General features: G+C 36.7%; 3 protein-coding genes across 3 annotated transcripts; 2 read left to right on the top strand and 1 right to left on the bottom strand.

The window, feature by feature from the left end:
- Positions 1–3,315: 3,315 nt before the first annotated feature.
- On the bottom strand, positions 3,316–8,409 carry LOC107643486 (phospholipid:diacylglycerol acyltransferase 1). The gene is made up of 7 exons (XM_016347157.3): positions 7,228–8,409; positions 6,512–6,734; positions 6,099–6,382; positions 5,340–5,661; positions 4,579–4,841; positions 3,827–4,319; positions 3,316–3,576 (listed from the first exon to the last, which is right to left on the bottom strand). Exons 1-6 carry the CDS (start codon positions 7,752–7,754, stop codon positions 3,836–3,838), a joined length of 2,103 nt encoding a protein of 700 aa, XP_016202643.1. The 5' UTR covers positions 7,755–8,409; the 3' UTR covers positions 3,316–3,576; positions 3,827–3,835.
- A 654-nt stretch (positions 8,410–9,063) lies between these two features.
- BRXL4 (BREVIS RADIX-like 4) lies at positions 9,064–13,139 on the top strand. Its single transcript, XM_021107500.2, has 5 exons — positions 9,064–9,350; positions 9,426–9,805; positions 11,858–11,993; positions 12,326–12,726; positions 12,816–13,139. The coding sequence occupies exons 1-5, from the start codon at positions 9,228–9,230 to the stop codon at positions 12,892–12,894; spliced, it is 1,119 nt and encodes a 372-aa protein (XP_020963159.2). The 5' UTR covers positions 9,064–9,227; the 3' UTR covers positions 12,895–13,139.
- Positions 13,140–14,911: 1,772 nt separating this feature from the next.
- Positions 14,912–16,262, top strand: LOC107620539 (protein BIG GRAIN 1-like A). Its single transcript, XM_016322688.3, has one exon. The coding sequence runs from the start codon at positions 15,116–15,118 to the stop codon at positions 16,160–16,162; it is 1,047 nt and encodes a 348-aa protein (XP_016178174.1). The 5' UTR covers positions 14,912–15,115; the 3' UTR covers positions 16,163–16,262.
- Positions 16,263–17,210: the final 948 nt, after the last annotated feature.

Here is a 17,210-nt window from a genome sequence, read left to right on the forward strand (position 1 = left end):
TCGCAGAAACGAAACAACGAAAGAGAGGGAAAATATTTATAAGAACGTTAGGGGCATAACGGTAAAATCGGGGCAATCATTAATGAGGATGCACCGTTACCAAGGCTATTAAATCCCTACGCACACCCCTAACGGACACGACGCTTGATTAGACGTAACTGTCAGAACCAAAAGGTCACGAAAAATCACGTCGGTTCTCACACCATCACGTCGGTCCTCTCACAAATCGGCTACGACCCCGAGTTGAATACTCGAACCCAACTCTTAAAAATAAATTGAGCTCGAGTAGGGGCACTGTTCATACCCTGGCCCAATAAATAGGACCCAGGATCCAAGCAAAGAAGCCCAACCCAAAGGGGTTGGCCCTCCCCCAGTACCGGCCTTCATCCCCAGAAGTCGGTACTGAACACGACCTACTCCAAAGAAGTCGGATACGAGGGTTAGCTGGCAGATAACACTCATTCGAATGAGTAACCGCCCCTAGAAACTCTCTAACCGCTTCATAGAGCCATATCTTAACCTCCCTAAGATATGGGAACGGCTATCCACCTAAAAAGGTGGCACTACTTCAGCGGTGGTTATTGGTTCACCACTATAAATACCCTGACATCCCTCAGGTATCACTAAGTCCCAATACTTTCTCAGCTTGCTCACACTCTTGCTAACTTAAGCATTGGAGTGTCATTGCAGGTACCACCCCCCATTCTCTCTCACGTACAAGTCGGATGGAGGAACACCGAGTACCAGGTCCACTCGAAAGCCACCTCCTTCATACGTTTGGGCCAACCAACGTCATCCGGCCCATTAATCTCCGGTTACCCACCGTAACAACTATATTTTTTGATGTCCGAATTATTCTCACTCTATTAAAAAAAGATGTATTATAACAGCGTAAAAAACGAACTATACCTCGAAACCAAACAACAACACAACAACTTTGTGGGCAAAATTCTTATCGCTTAGATAAGCCATTAAAGTATTAAAATTAAACTGTGTACGTACAGGAAGATAAATTGTTTAATTTGGTAATGTTACTTTTTCCCGACGCTTTATACATCGAATATTAAATATAAATGATAAATCAATTGGATTTGGATTTGGTTTTGCGGATAAGGCTTCACTATTTAAGAATTAGAGGAGAGAATCTATACCAAAGTTCCTACTTCCTACCGTGTTATGTTTCTTAGAAAAAGGAAAAGAAAAGATTGAGTACTGGAATGTCGGTAGCAGGAAATTAAATTAAACAACCGGACTAATATCCTTCCACTTAAATTATCATGTGATAAGAGATGCTTTAATAAATAGATAGGTCAACTTAGCTAGCTTACCCAATAATACATAAAAAATATTAAAAGATTAACCGAATTTATTATTTTTTATTATTAAATTAACTAATAATATTTAAAAATATTGGTTGAAAAATTAAATTAATAACTAAAAATATTAATAAAAAATAATAAATTTTATTAAATTAGCTACTTTGGTTGAAAAGTTTAAATTCAAAATTTTTTTCAATAATATTTCAAAATGACAATATCTTTATTAAATAGATTTTATATTTATATACAATGATATTATTTAAACTAATTAATTAAATAACATTGAATTTTAAAAGAATTAAAGAGATAAGAAATAAGAGAAAATTAACATAGAATTTTTTTAAAAGTGAATAGATAATAAATAAAAAAAGTGAAAAATAAAATAAAAAGAAGGTAGTTCTTAATTTCTTATTCCAAAAGCTTTTCTAGTCAACTATAATAATTGTCTGTATTTGCATTAAAAGAACGGTGGAAATAGATGAAGTATGCGCAGGCGTTGAATAAAAAATGTACGAGCAAGGTTCGAAACACACCTTCTATTCTAATGTAAGGAACGAAAATAGCAAAATACTGTTTCCTTTTTTTTTTTTTGGTGACAAACGAAAACTCCATGTTTTCTATAGAAAAACATTTTCAACCATTTTAAACTAAGGGTATTGAAAATGACTTTTAAACTTTGTATATATTTTCAAAAATATTTTTAATGAACCCATTTTGAAAAATGTATAACTAATCATATTTTAAAAATTGTTTTCATTTTTTTAAAAATAGAATGAAAATGCCTAAACCAATGAATCATTAAGAATTTGTTCATTGAATTGAAGTTACATTAATTTTTTCCTTTTTGGTTTGGTTTTAGTCGGTGTAAGTCTTAAATTCACTCTCATTTAATTGGTCGGATTTTTAATTAATCACTAAATTAGGTTATGATTTATTTTGATTGAAGCAACTTGAGATCATAAATAATAGATGAGAAAAAATGAAAATATAACAGAGAATTTTAATATTATAATGAATTAATTTCCACGCAAAGCATTATAATTGGGGTTTAGTCAATTTGAGAAGAAAAAAAAAGTCTTATATACTCTTTTATTTCTTAGTTTTTTTTTTAACAATTATACTATTCATACACAAAAAAATTAATTACTAAAATAGTCATTAAAAATAAAATAAATAACATATATTTATACATAACTACATGATAATTGATTTAGTCATATAACATTTTTTATTTTATTAAAGGATAGTGATGTATTAAAAACGTTGAGCTAAAAGAAAGTTAAACTTCTCCAACTATATTTAGGGTCCGTTTGGAAAATTCTAGAAGTAGCTTTTTTTAACTTTTGACTTATAAAAAGTGGTAGTATTAATGTTTGGTGCAATTTTCAAAACCAAATTACAATTTTTTAAGAAGCTATTTTGAAGCTTATAGAGAAGTTAAAAAAAATGATTTCTCTCATAATACTTCTACTTTTCATTATATTTTTATAAAATAAACACTTTTAAAATTAAAAATCCAAACACAAAATAACTTATTTATAAATTACTTTTAACAAAATCATTTATTATTTAAGTTATTTTATAAAAAAAGAACTTAATTAAGTTGGTTATCCAAACTGGCCTTAATCCAATACGGGGATTACGATTCCTGATTAGCCATTAACGGATAACGAGCGACATTGTTGTGTAGAAAACAAAGAAAGCATAACATTATCCTTCCCCACCAAAACAAAAAGGAAACAAAGAAAGCTAGACATTATCTGATTATGTGAATTGGACCAAATTTGATATTTCTTTAGTTTGGGATTATATCAAGTAGATGTGGATAAACATAAACTTTGAGTTTCCGGTATATTATATGAACCTATTTGTTGGACTAGGGTCTAGGGTACAGAATCTTAACCTTTATCTTTCTATTTATTTATTTACTTTTGTATAAGCTCATAATCTTTTCGATGCGCACAAGGGAGCTCACTACTCAAGCACTCACTGGCAATTGACAATGATAAGATGAATTAATGGAATCGACAAAATTGTAGCCTCGGTATACAAATTTTCTCCCCCATTTTTCTTTGGGGGTGAAAGGGTTATAAATAGATTCGGCATTTTCCCAAAATGATGAAACGCTATAGACACTACCCGAGTCAAAAATCAAGCTGCGGCTGTCATCACCACTGGTCTATCAGCCACATAGCTCAGTAACCATCAGCTCTACCTCAAAGCCATGTGATTGAAGCAAAAAGGATTCGATCTTGGACTGTACAAAATCAGTGAGAACCAATCAGTCAATATGCCAACATTTGTTAAAGCTAAAATATTGACTCCACTTATATGTCATTCCAGAGCCAACGATTTTCTTATCTATAAACTGGTAAAAAAATCAATGAGCCTATAAGTAACAATAAGCATCAAGTCTTGAAAGATACCAAGTTTTGAATCACATGAAATGGAACACCAAATTCAAGAATGCAATAGCAGAATTATGTAGGTTATAGTGAGGAAGTTACCATGTGAAACTAGAGCTTTAAATTAATATTTTCAGACCATTTGAAAATCTCTGAGTGAACTCTATCTCCACCTAAGTCCTCACCAGAGGCTCCTGCTGCTACTCGTATAATATCTTCAATAAGTGCGAAGTTCCCCAATATATCAACATGAGCACCACTCTGGGTTCCCCTTCCTTCTAGAAGATTAGCTGGAGGAGCGTGTTCATACTCCCTTATGAACGTTTGGATGCCTGAAGGATTAAAGCGGGTTTTTCCCCGCCAACCTTTTGCACACATGAAACCAGCGCTTAAAACGGGAACGGTTTCATCCCCATTGGCACTATAAACTCCATCCTTTAAACAAGGGTCCTCATCTCCACCATTTGCTGATGTGTCAATCTGAAACGGAATGTAGCATTCCGATTGGGAAGTTGACTTATAAACATAGGCTCTTTCCGTTGGGATCCCGACCCCATACATAGAGTAAATCTCCATATCTGGAGCATGTGGTAATCTGCAGCAGCAGGACAAAAATATAACACAAACCACAAAGAGAAGTAGTATGAATAAACAACGGATTTTAAAAGACAGCAGGATACGACATTATAGAAGATAGCAAAAGCAAGAATCCATCAATGCCACCAACCAAGGTAATAAAATGATTAATTTACGTAGTAGCTAAGTGCCAACAATAGTCAGATTCTAGATTGGCAGTCTTCTTGTGTGCAACTTCTACAAAATGTTCACTAAAGCAATTAAGTAGAGAATCTCACCTTGTTTCTAAGGGATTAGACCAATATTTGTAATGCTTGTATTTTGGGTCATCCAAATTGTCAGCAATTCCATGAGAAAAATGCGCATCTCCGCGCTTCATCATCTTGGGTGCAACAAAACGAAGGAGATCCAAAACTGCATCAGCAGTGTAAGCTTTATAATCTGAAACAGCTCTGATTCCCTCAACACCCATTTCATGATACTCTGTCCAAATATCACAAGTAGACGTGTTCATATGGCTCCTCCTCCCCTTAAGAGAACCCTGTCAATTGCACAAGTAATAAAAAGTATGAAACTCAAAAGAATGTAAATCAAGTAAGGTGATGCCAACTGCATGAGGTTTGAAAGTATCGACAACTTCAAGAATATCAACATTCAATAGACAGATGCAGAAATATTTCCATCCGTTAATACCATTCATATAGGAGTGAATGAAGTAACACTTCAACTTCCCGTCAAAAAAAAAAAAGGAAAAAGAAAAGAAGTAAGACTTCAACAGGAGGGAAAATGAAATATCTGCTTCTTGTAGGAATACAGAGCAATTTAAAAAGTTGGATAGTTCTATATGATTTAATTTTGCAAGACAAACTTGACACCCTTAGCTAAATACCTAGAACTATAAATTTCAATTACTGATACTCAAAATGACAAATCAGGATATTTGATGTTGGAACTTGGAAGGTTTGGAGAAGGGAAAAAGAAGGAAGAAACGAGGAATATTTTCTAAACAATTTACACAATGTGTAATTAGGATCATTACCCTGAAATCCAACATGTCAAGCTTAGAGGAATGTAACTCAGCTGCATCTTTCCCGAAGGATATGAGTCTTCCATAATTCACATGTTTCATTGACTGACTCTTTTTGTCATTTTGACATGGTTTGATACTATCATTGGTCTTGTGTTTCTTTGCACTGCAGTTATAGTATCCTTCAGGTGACCAATCCAGGCCACCCCATATAGTATCTCCTCCTTTTGGTATCATTGACATGGTTGAATCCCATGTTCGGGTCATACGCATTAGATGCTCTAAAGTTTGAAGACCAAAAACATCCTTGTCCAAAACACCTGGTGCAAAGGCCCTGCAAAAGAATAGATGTTCAATAAGGACACCCTAATAAATATTTTACGCGTGCAATGTATGAAAGATTCACAATTTCATCCAAGCAAAGTCATAAAAGAAAAAACATAGAAATGTTTGCTTTAACAAGAACAGTGAGAAAAGAAATCCTGTCTATACCAAGGAAATCCAGAAAAATGATCAATCATGTCATAATTTAAAAGGGAAGGAAGGGGGGGGGGGGGTAACTAAGGGAAGCGTATTGTAAAGAATATTGATGGAAACTTGAAATCTTCTAAGAGAGAACAGAATAGAAACTTAGTGTTCTTTCAAAAAAGGAAGTAGGAACCGCACAACCATCCCAAAACCTACTGGTTGAGAGAATAAATTTTGCCAAAGAAGACACACACACACACATACAGGACCGAAAATTTACATTATAGTAGGGAAAACAAAAACCTTGCCACAGCAATATCCCGGGCTTCAATGGAGAAGAGCCCAGCGACAGATTTGGGAACACCAAGAAAAGGTCCCCCAATGTTCATCACTGCTTTAATATGCTTGGCACACCAATCTGATCCACCCCCTCCACCCATTGGTGGTGGTGCCTCAACCCACTTCATAAAATGCAGAAAGTATAGAACACCCATTGAATGGGGAATTACGACAACCTTTTTACCACCATTTGTAGCCACCATGAGTTCTATATTATTTTTTATCCTGCTCAAAGTTCGATCTCTGACCTGACCAAATGAAGCCGACAATAACAGTAAGAAAGATGGGGAGCACCGAAAACCTTAAGCTTTGTAAACAATTATTTCAACAAAAAATTGAAAGTAGATTCAAGAAATACCACGTTAGCAAAGAATTACCTCTGTATTTTGAAACGAAATTCTCCAATCATATGCAGCCATGTACATGTTTTTCTCCTCGTACCCGACACGGGCCAAATTAGCAATAAGAACTGCCCAGACAAAATAACCAGGCGCAAAATAGTCAGCTGCCACAAGTCCAGACACAGGCCTAACTCTAATGCCCGGGCGATCCAGTCCTGTTTCATTATCCAGAGACATATGCTCAACCCAGCATAATGGTCTGTAGAAGGTAAAGGAAAGAATTATAAAGTACCACTATTGATAAACTCCACTGGAGTCATTAGAGTTCAATGCTAGTAGGGAAAGAAAGAAAACTTTGCCTTGTAAGGAACTGAATTATACAAAGGCCATATAAATCCATTAACTCTATAAAATGAAGAATATATTCTTTCAGAAATATAAAGAACATGCCTAGTAATATCATTCCAAGTTTCCAACATGAGAAATAGCTCGCTGTAGATTGCAAGTTATCATTCATACAGTCATGATTGTCAATAAGAACCAGTAAATTAACCTACGGAAATATTAAATTCTCTATGAAAGGTTTCTTTTCAAGAACCAAAAACATGGTTTGGTGGAAGTTACTTAGTATTACTTAACGAACAAACTTACGTATTGTTATCAAAATTCCATTCATGCAATGATGCAACTCAACCAAAACGTATCCAAATCTGAACCCACCAAAAGTAATAGGAACAATAATGATAAATTACCTTTTATACAGTTCCCCAAAGGTGCCACCCCACAACCTCTGCCTGAACAATCCATCGGCACACTGACGGCCCTCCCAGAGCTCCAACCCACCGGTTACTATTCCTGGCACGAAAACCACCGGGTGGTTCGCCGTCAAGCCTTCCTTCCTCAGCTTCACGCCGGGAGGGTCCGGGTACGGTCCCGTTATGGCCTCCGCCACGTACTGAGGGAAAGACGCCGGCATTGCATTGTACAGAAATAGAAGGAACCACCAGAGGGAGCATATCACTCCGATGAACCAGCAGCAGCTATCCACGCACGACCACTTTTTCGCCTTCGGAGCTACGCGGCAACCTTTCGAATTCGCCTTTTCTACTTTCTCTTCCTCCTCCTTCTCCTTCTCCTTCTCCTTCTCTTTCTCTTTCTCCTTCCTCCTCTTCTTCTTCTGCTGCCGCTTCAGCTTCTTCTTTTCCTTCTCGTCCTCCTCGTGATCCGAATCAGGCGGACCCGGATTCAGGGATGCCTTTCTGCGGCGCAGAAACGACATCGTTTTCCTCCGCAGAAGACAAGTATCGAGAAGTGCACAAATTGGAAAATACAAGGAAAAACTATTAAAAGAAGCCTTAAATGTTATTCAAAATCTGCACGTTCATTTAATTGAGGCTGAGACGCTTTGAGCTGGTGGATTCAATGAGGGCGAGGATTCTGGAGCCTCCGACGAGGACCTGAACGCCGGAGGCGTATAAAAGCATGCGCCGCCGGCACCAGGTGGAAGCACTGGATTGATTGTGGTGGAGGTGGAGGTGGTGCTGCAGGATCGTATTCGTTTACTATGTTCCAGCGCACTTGTGGATACGGTGCGGGTCCCGGATTTTAGAAATGAGGTTTTAAGATCTGGACACGTGGCGTGATCACGAAATGGGTGTTGCTGTGCGTCGCTTGTTTAGAATAATTGACGCTGCTGTGCTGTTTGTGAGGAATGCGCGCGAACCAATGGCGGAAAATCAACGGTGCAAACGCAATCGAGTACGGGGGACGCAGTTTTCAAAGTGTTTTTGTGTTTGGAAAGGTTTGCCTGTTTTCTTGTGTGTACTTTCAACTTTGGGGACTTTTCTTTCTCTTTTCTTTTTCCTGGAAGAGCAGCCCCAAAGGGTCTAGTAGTTTCGAGCTGGTAATGGTATCGACCACCACCCCAACTACTTAGCACAATGCGTAACAAGGCATAAATAAATAATTCGAGTTGTGCTATCTAAAATCTAGGCCTCTCATTTAAAAGATTATTGGCACAGCTCAGAAAGACAGAAAGTATAGAGCTTTTTCTTTTTTGTTATTTAAGTTCTGCTTGTTTTTATTATTGAAACTGGGCTTAAAGCCCAAAAAGAACCCAAAACCGAATAGGACTGAAGCGAAGCCCAAACATTTTTTCTCATAATACAGCTTAGGACCAAAGATGAAAGGAAAACCGGACAAAAAAGTGTGCAACGTGCAAAACCGTTTGGGACTATATTATACGGCGTGTGAAGTGTCAACGAAGTTGAAAAAACAGCAACGGCAGAAGTTGGCAGAGCCAGTTGACTTCCGGTTGCAGGTTAAGAATTAAGAAAAAGAGTGAAATCCACAGCAACAGCAACAGGAACAGCAATGAAAGTCTCCCCTCTAGCCCCCCATTACCATTATAGCCACTACCAAGCATCTCCAAATCAAAACACAACAACCAGAAAATCAAAACACATTATATTTTTAAAATTAACACACCGTCGCCACTGTCTACCACCAGCATCCACCACTAACTCCGGCCCACGCCTCCCTCTTCCATCTTTTCGATTTTTATTTTCTCCAGAAATAAAATTTCATTCCCTCCATTCCGGTTTTTTCTTAGTAGAATCTCTGGTTTCGTTCGGCGTTAAAGTTGGAGCTCATGGCGGGTAGTTGCAGTAGCAGAATATCGGTTTTCTGAATTCTCGTTCTTCTGCGTGTTTAGTTTTTGTGAGCTGATTCAATCGTGGAGAAGAACTCGAAAATGCTTACATGCATAGCACGTCCCAAGAAATCAGGCACGGGCAGCAACAACGAGTCTCTGAATAAGACCGATGATTCCGATCCCAACAACAAAAACCAGTCCATGAAATCTCTCACTTCCCAGGTAACTCAAAAATTGAACAAGACTCTGTTTCAGTTCAGTGAGTGTGTAATTTGCATCGTCATGTTTGTTATTCAGATAAAGGACATGGCGCTGAAGGCGTCGGGGGCGTACAAGCATTGCGCGCCGTGCACGGCGGGGCCGGCGGGGAGACTGGTGAGGAGAAACGGGGAGTCGTCGCCGGAGACGGACTCGGAGAGGTTCAGGTGGTCGTACCGGAGGACAGGGAGCTCGACGAGAGGTTGGGGGAAGGAGATGGAGGCGAGGCTGAAGGGGATATCGTCGTCGAGTGGGGAAGGCACGCCGAACTCCGCCAGCGGACGGCGGTTGGAGCCGGTGGTTCTGTTCGTCGAAGAGAATGAACCAAAGGAGTGGGTGGCGAACGTGGAGCCCGGCGTTTTGATCACCTTCGTGTCGCTTCCACGTGGCGGCAACGATCTCAAGCGCATTCGTTTCAGGTGATTAGTACTCTCTCTCTCTCTGTCGTATCGTTGCTTTCGTTGCCGTTTTACTTTTTCCTTTCTGGTATTTGTTTATTGTTTGGATCCACCTTATAATTAGCCCGTTATCATGATGTTAATGATAATTGATAATAATAATAATAATAATCAGTGTCTTTTGCTTTTGGGGGAGGTCAATTTCCCAATTCTCACACTTTCGCCTTCTTAGTTACACTTGCACTCCATCTTCTGGTTTCACAAGAGGTTGCTTGCTGATTGAAATATTCAAGTTATTATTGTTTTGATTGTTTCTTCTGTTGATGTAAATTTGTATATTATGAGAATGTCATTAAAAATTATTTCAGGAAAGGAAAATCTTAATATATTGTCAAAAAAAAGTTACGATTATATGAATGGTCGCATGTTAAAGTGGATATATGCAGTGGTTAAAAGATATACATAACATGTTAAAAATGCCTAAACAAGCTTTGGATACAGTTTTAACAGTAGTTTTTGTTGAGAATTTTTTTTCTTTTGTATATCAAGAGGCTCACTTTTTTCTAAGATGTGTACTAGGATGGATGAATACATATAACACAAGTGCTAATAAAAAATAGTTTGACTTCACGTGAAGTTGATAACTAAGTCGTTAAATAATTTGACTGATTTGACTAAATTTTCATTTAACAGTTGTCACCTATCAACTTTACGTAAAGTCGACTGTACCTGAGTTTTCACCAAAATAGTTTTTGAATAGATATTGGTGCATATCAAGTTAAACAAACCTCACAAGTTATAATGTTATATAACTAATTGTTCAAATTAAGTTATATTGATGCAGTACTAGTCTAAGGTTGTGTCTAATTGATATATAAAAAAAGGACTTTTATTGTAGTAGCGAAGATCCTATAATATGCTCGGTTGTAACTGTGGCCATTTAAATATTTCAAAGTCCAAATATCCCCATGCAATGATAATGAAGGAAGCATGCAAATTCAATCTCTTCCGTAAATATACGCGAAAGAGTGTAGGTAAAGGGTCCTACATTTTTCAGGAAATTTTTCACGCCCTTGTCAAAAGCAATCAAAAAAGGAGAAACTTTTGTGTGGCCCCTGTAAGGTGGTGGTGCCCCGCTGGTGGGTCAATTGATTCTTGATTGTGTTTGGACCCCCTTTTTCCGAGTCTTTGTCGATTTGTCGGAGCCATTTAATTTCTTCTGCTTCCTTTATTTTTAAATTTCGTCTGGTACCACTTATGCTCAAGAGTGAAAGACTACGCAAGACAAAAATATGAAACTACAAGGTGCACATGAAATATAAACTGAAACCCATATAGGTTGTTGGTCCCACTTGACGAATTTTGATGTAATGGCTAGTTAGCTACCAATATTTTACTATTGGGTGGTCTATGAAAAATACAAACTCAATAAATCAGATTGTTTTTTAATGCTACTGTGCTACTAATATTAGCTCAAGTTTTGTTGGGTATATATGAAATAATATAGTTGCCACTAATTATGTTGTGACCCACCAGCTTTTTGATTGCCCAGGAAACGCCAAATTAAGGTCAAATTTGGCTGTAGCACAGCTTTATTCAGGGCACCGATTGCCTAGACATTTTTATATTTTATTTATTCATGAGAATTCTTTGTCAAAAAGTAAGTTGAGTAACTTGGCGTAATTGATTACTGTGTGTCATAAACCACTAAATATTCAACAAATTCTTCTAGAAAGGTAATTTGGTCAACAAAATAACGTAATAATAACAACAAATCAGTAGTTAGTTGATATTCAAGGGAATCATTTATACACAACATGGCAAAAATAACTTCATTATATTACAGCATGAGAGAGTTATTATTCCACCTGCCTACCCAACATTGAAAAAAAGAAAGGATAAGAGAAAGTGTTTCGGTTTACTGTTTCATAATACATGATTGCATTGCTCCTCTCCTCTCCGAACTTGATATGATGTTATGATGTACATATAGTTAAAATGTTAGCAGGAGGACTACAGTAAAAAGTATATTGAATTGCATTGCATTTTGGTTTGTTTTGTATGTATGCATAGTCGCGAGATGTTTAACAAATTGCAAGCTCAAAGATGGTGGGCGGAGAACTATGACAGGGTGATGGAACTTTACAATGTTCAAAGGCTTAACCGTCAAGCATTCCCTCTTCCAACGCCGCCAAGGTCCGAAGATGAGGTAATTTATTGGGTAATGCTAGGGAGACAAAAAATACAGCCAGAACTTGCCTTATTTAGTATTCATTAATTGTCGCAACAATTAATAAATACTAAATAAGGCAAGTTATGGGCTTATGGCTGTTTTTGGCTAATTTTTTTTTTGTTACCAAACATTTCTCTTATTTAATAGTTTCTCTGATCTTTCACATGAGAGATGAGACAAATTTAATGGAAATATTTAATAACAAAAAAAATTAGTACTCTCACTGATTGCTGCTACTTCAGTTCTCCCCTTGCATTATTCAATGCCATATTGATTAACCAATGATTGTTTTGCTTTGTTGATAACAGAACTCAAAGCTTGAACCAGCAGAGGAGAGCCCAGTAACACCACCACTAAGTAGGGAAAGACTAACTCGCAATTTGCACCGTCCAACAGGTATGGGAGTGGGATACTCTTCCTCGGATTCCTTCGATCATCAATCGATGCAATCCCGGAAGCTGCATGAATTAAATGGTGTTAACTCAACTCCAAAAGTCTCAACCATTAGTGCTGCCAAGACTGAGATATCGTCAATGGATGCTTCAATCAGAAGTAGCTCATCCAGAGAGGCTGATCAATCCGGCGATCTATCAATCAGCAATGCAACCGATTTGGATACCGAATGGGTTGAGCAAGATGAACCTGGTGTTTATATTACCATCAGAGCATTGCCAGGTGGCAAAAAGGAGCTCAGACGAGTTAGGTTCAGGTACAGTAATACTAATGTTAAGGAACATGCCTTATTAAGCATTTGTCCATAGAATTTACTTCTTAGGTGTTTCATCTTGTGTTGTGCAGCCGAGAAAAATTTGGGGAGATGCATGCTAGATTATGGTGGGAGGAGAATCGTGCTAGAATACATGAACAATACTTGTGAGAACTACTGCTGAATGCTGATCATGCATGATGCTTTTTCTTATTAAATTGTTTTGCCTATTCTTCTAAGTATGATTACAGTTATAGGTGATGAAGATGTCAGTAGAGGTACTATACTCGCGCCTCTCAAGCCCTGTTTTTGGCTATTTACATATCTCCCTACTCACACTTCAGGCTGTTCTGTTGGATGTGGCTGGGAAAATAAATATATAGTTTCGTTAATTAATAATATTATTGGTGGATCAAGGGATAACAATTGCTTATTTAAACGCTTTTAAAAAGTCTAGTATGTATATTATTATTATTATTATTATTATTATTAGAGGAGTGTTAGGAGGCAGCAAATTTTGTGATTTGTAGCCATCATTGATAATTTTAATGGTGTGAGATTTCATCTAAGGATGTGAGATTACTGACTTTGCTTTTGCTGGTTAAGTGCTGGCCAGATTTCAATAAAACTGTTCGCTCCCTAGACTTTTCCTTATTTATTATTATTAGACGCGTCTGTTGCGCTGGAGCAAAATGGATATATATTTTATAGAAAATATAAATTAATTTTAAATTTAATAAATATAAAATAAAAAATTTATACATAAATTAGACATTAAGTAAAGTTATGAAAATACTCAATTCAAATTTGTTTATTTGACTTTATAGAATCATCCTAATTTTTGTTCTTTAAATAGCCATTTTTTTTAGATTATATTTAAAGACTAAAGTACAAATATGAAATTCTTAGATGAAATGCAGATTGAATATGATATTTTAATAGTTGAAATTAACATTCAATTTTTTAATTTTATTTTTTATGAATCATGATAATATCATATATTTTTAATATTATAACTAAATAATATTAAAAAAGTATGAATTGTTAAAAAAAAGTGATATAATTAATAAATACAATTAGATCAAAACTAGAAAAACTAAAGAAAATGCAAAGGACATGATATATTTTAGTGTTTTAAAAATTTATCACCTAATACACATGTTTAGCAAACTAAAAAAGAGAAATAACATAAGAAAAAAGAAATATAAAACGAAAAAAAATTGTATTATTCAATTTATAACAATAAAAGATAATTATGTTTTTCCTTATCAACTAATATTATTCAATTTTTTCTTTGGTCTTTCACAAATGTGTTTTGGTCCAATGGTAAAGGCACAGACCTTGCGTGTAGAGTTATGGGCCTTTCCTTATCCATACCCATATTTCAAACATTAAAAGTAAAAGGCCAATGGGGTTTATCCGAAAAAAAGGAAAGCATAAAAGGCTTTTAGAAGAGGAAGAAGGTTTCAATGGGACTGCTGTTTCTGCGCCTCTATTCGGGTCGGATCGAAATTATCCGACCCTACACACGTCAAACAAAAAAAAAGAGAGAGAGAGTGGCTGAATGCGGTGAGATAAGTCAGAAATCTGAAACGATCAGCCGCACGCGCGGCAGTGACTGCATTGTTGGTGACTTTTTTACCCTCTCACTGTCTCTCTCTCTCATCTTTCTGATTTCTTTTGAGCAGTGCTTGGGTCAGTATTTTGTTAAATTTTGGTCAGTACTTAACTATAAAAAAAATTGAATAATTTTATATTATTAGATATAATTTTACACCATTAAAAATAGGATCGACAATGAACTATTTGTACAATGTGTACAATGGGTTATTGAGTTACAAAATGATCTCATACTATTTAGAATAACCATCCGAATACTAAAGATAATAAACATCTTCCCAAAAGATTAAATTGATTTTGGGATTCACCAAGGATCGAACTTTTGACCTTTTGAATCTAACGCTCTAATACCATATCATGATATCACTCATCTTAAAGCTTCAGTTAATGGAAAAAGGTAACACTAATGGTTATATCTCTAATACTCTATAAACCTCCATTGTACACATTGTACAAGTATTCCATTAGCTTCTCATACTTTCTCTTAAAAATATTATTGATGACTAATTAATAACTAAAATCTACAAAATCTGCTAACCCTAAACTTTCTCGATTTTTCTTTAATCTGCATCTTTCAGTGTGTGTCTCTGCTCTCATATATCTTTCTCTTTCTCTGAGGATTCCCATATGACACTTGAAGCTTTTGACATTCTATCAGCAGACATTGCTACAGCCTTTTCACTTTACCCTCTTTAACTACCCCTTTCACGCACGCACGCACACGCCACTCTCTCTCTCTCTCTCTTCCCCTATAACTTCGGGCGCAGAGAAGATGCTGCATACAAGGCAGAGATCCACCACCACCACCACCATGGTTCAAGTAGCTGCCTCATCCTTCCCACAAAGGAGGAGAACTCCTTCATTCTCTTCCTCTCTTCTCGACGCCATTTACCATTCTATCGACGAATCAAAATCCCACCTTGATCAACATCAACAACTGGGTATCACTATGGCTACTCCCTACACTACCGCCACCACCACCAAACACAACCACCATGGCGGGGTAGAGAGAAGAACCATTAAAGAGCGCATGGACCTACGCCGTGCCGTCATGTTAGAGGATTGGATCGACAAGCACACTTCTTCTTCTTCCTCCTCTTCTTCCTCCTCGGAAACTGACACATCCACATACAACAAACAGCATAAGAGACGAGAAGGTGGCGGCGGCGGCGGCGGTAGTTTCGCGAGGACAAAGTTAAGGGCCATGAAGATCTACGGCGAGTTGAACCAGAGAGTGAAGCAACCAATTTCACCGGGTACGGGTAGCAGAATCGCTAGCTTCCTGAGCTCAATCTTCAGCTCGGAGAATGTTAAGAAGGCAAAGATGTGTTACGTTGGTGCAGTAGAAGATGTTAGCTTCGACCACCACAGTAGTAGTAGTAGTAAATCAAAGTCACCACCGTGTTTCTCTTCCTCTTCTGCTTCTTCATTTTCAACAAGGTCTTGCATGATGAGCAACAAGACTCCTCCTCCTCCTCCATCTTCGAAAGGAAAAACCAGTAACAACAACAACAAGAATGGCGGTGTGAAAAGGTCTGTGAGATTCTACCCTGTTAGTGTCATCCTTGGTGAAGATTCTCAACCATGCGGCCACAAGTGTATTTACGAGAATGACCCTAAAAAGAACAATAACAGTACAGAGAATGATGATGATGATGATGATGATGATGGTATGAGTTGTTCAAGTTCAGATTTGTTTGAGTTGGATCACCTTATTGGATCATCAGCTGCAGGAATTAGATTCAATGAAGAGCTTCCTGTTTATGAAACCACCAATTTAGAAACAAATAAAGCAATTGCTAATGCTTTGCGTTTTTAGTTAGTTATTTTATTTTTAGTATGTAGTAGTAGTACCCTCCAAAAATTGTAATTAAAAATAATCCATTCTTCATTCATTAATTAATCTGCACTCATTTTCAGTTTTTATTATTCATATATGCTGATGAATTTAGAGAAGCTCATGATCACACTCAGCTCGTACAAATTGTCAAAGAAAACAATGAGAAACTGAAAAGAGATAAAGGAAAAGCAGACCCCGTAAATTTGTTTATATTTTTCCCTACCCGATGAGAATTGAAAAGTAAAAAAAATAAGATGCTTTTTCTTCCCCACTGGCTTAGCACATGGCATTAGTGAGGGCACTTTTTAATTTAGTTGTGCGAGAGAAAATGGTGTAGAACGCATATATGGAATGTATAGGTGCTTTACGTAACAGTGGTGTTAGAAGCAAAAATTGGACCGTCCAATTTTTTAGTACACAAATCGGAGGGTTCGATTACCTTTATCAAAATTTAAATTTCCTCTTCTACACTAATCGGACTTTCCAATTATTAATCTTAATTTTTTTTACAAAGAACATCTCTGTTTTAGAAAAAAGTTGTTCCCACATCTATGTTTAGCACCCACATTTTTCACAATAATACACAACACACATGCTTCTTATATCCAAAAAAATGAGCCTCAGTGAGACATGGTATTAGTAAAAAATCTTCCCCACTTTATCGTCATGGAAGATTTAAATAAAATGATTACAAACCTCACAATTCTTTTGGCCCCGTTTGAAATTCGCAATTACAGTGTGAAATTGAAACCGATGATATATTCTTTGATGGTAAAGCCAAAATTGTAGCTAATTTGCTAGCTCGCCATATAAACTAGTAGGGCCTTGATTATATATTGGAGAAGTCAACACACATAATTGGAAGATATGATATGATATCATAAGGCATAATAGCTTAAACAGTGATGATATTTAGTTATTTACACACAAAAAGAAAATATGAATAATATGCTAAAGCTAAACAGCTCGAATTGCTTGTTAGTTTCAAAGTAACTGTTCACACCACTATGAGAGAAATAATATAGGC

The sequence above is a fragment of the Arachis ipaensis genome, chromosome B1 (genome assembly GCF_059453495.1).
Source record: "Arachis ipaensis isolate K30076 ecotype BB chromosome B1, ASM5945349v1, whole genome shotgun sequence".
Taxonomy (NCBI): domain Eukaryota; kingdom Viridiplantae; phylum Streptophyta; class Magnoliopsida; order Fabales; family Fabaceae; genus Arachis; species Arachis ipaensis.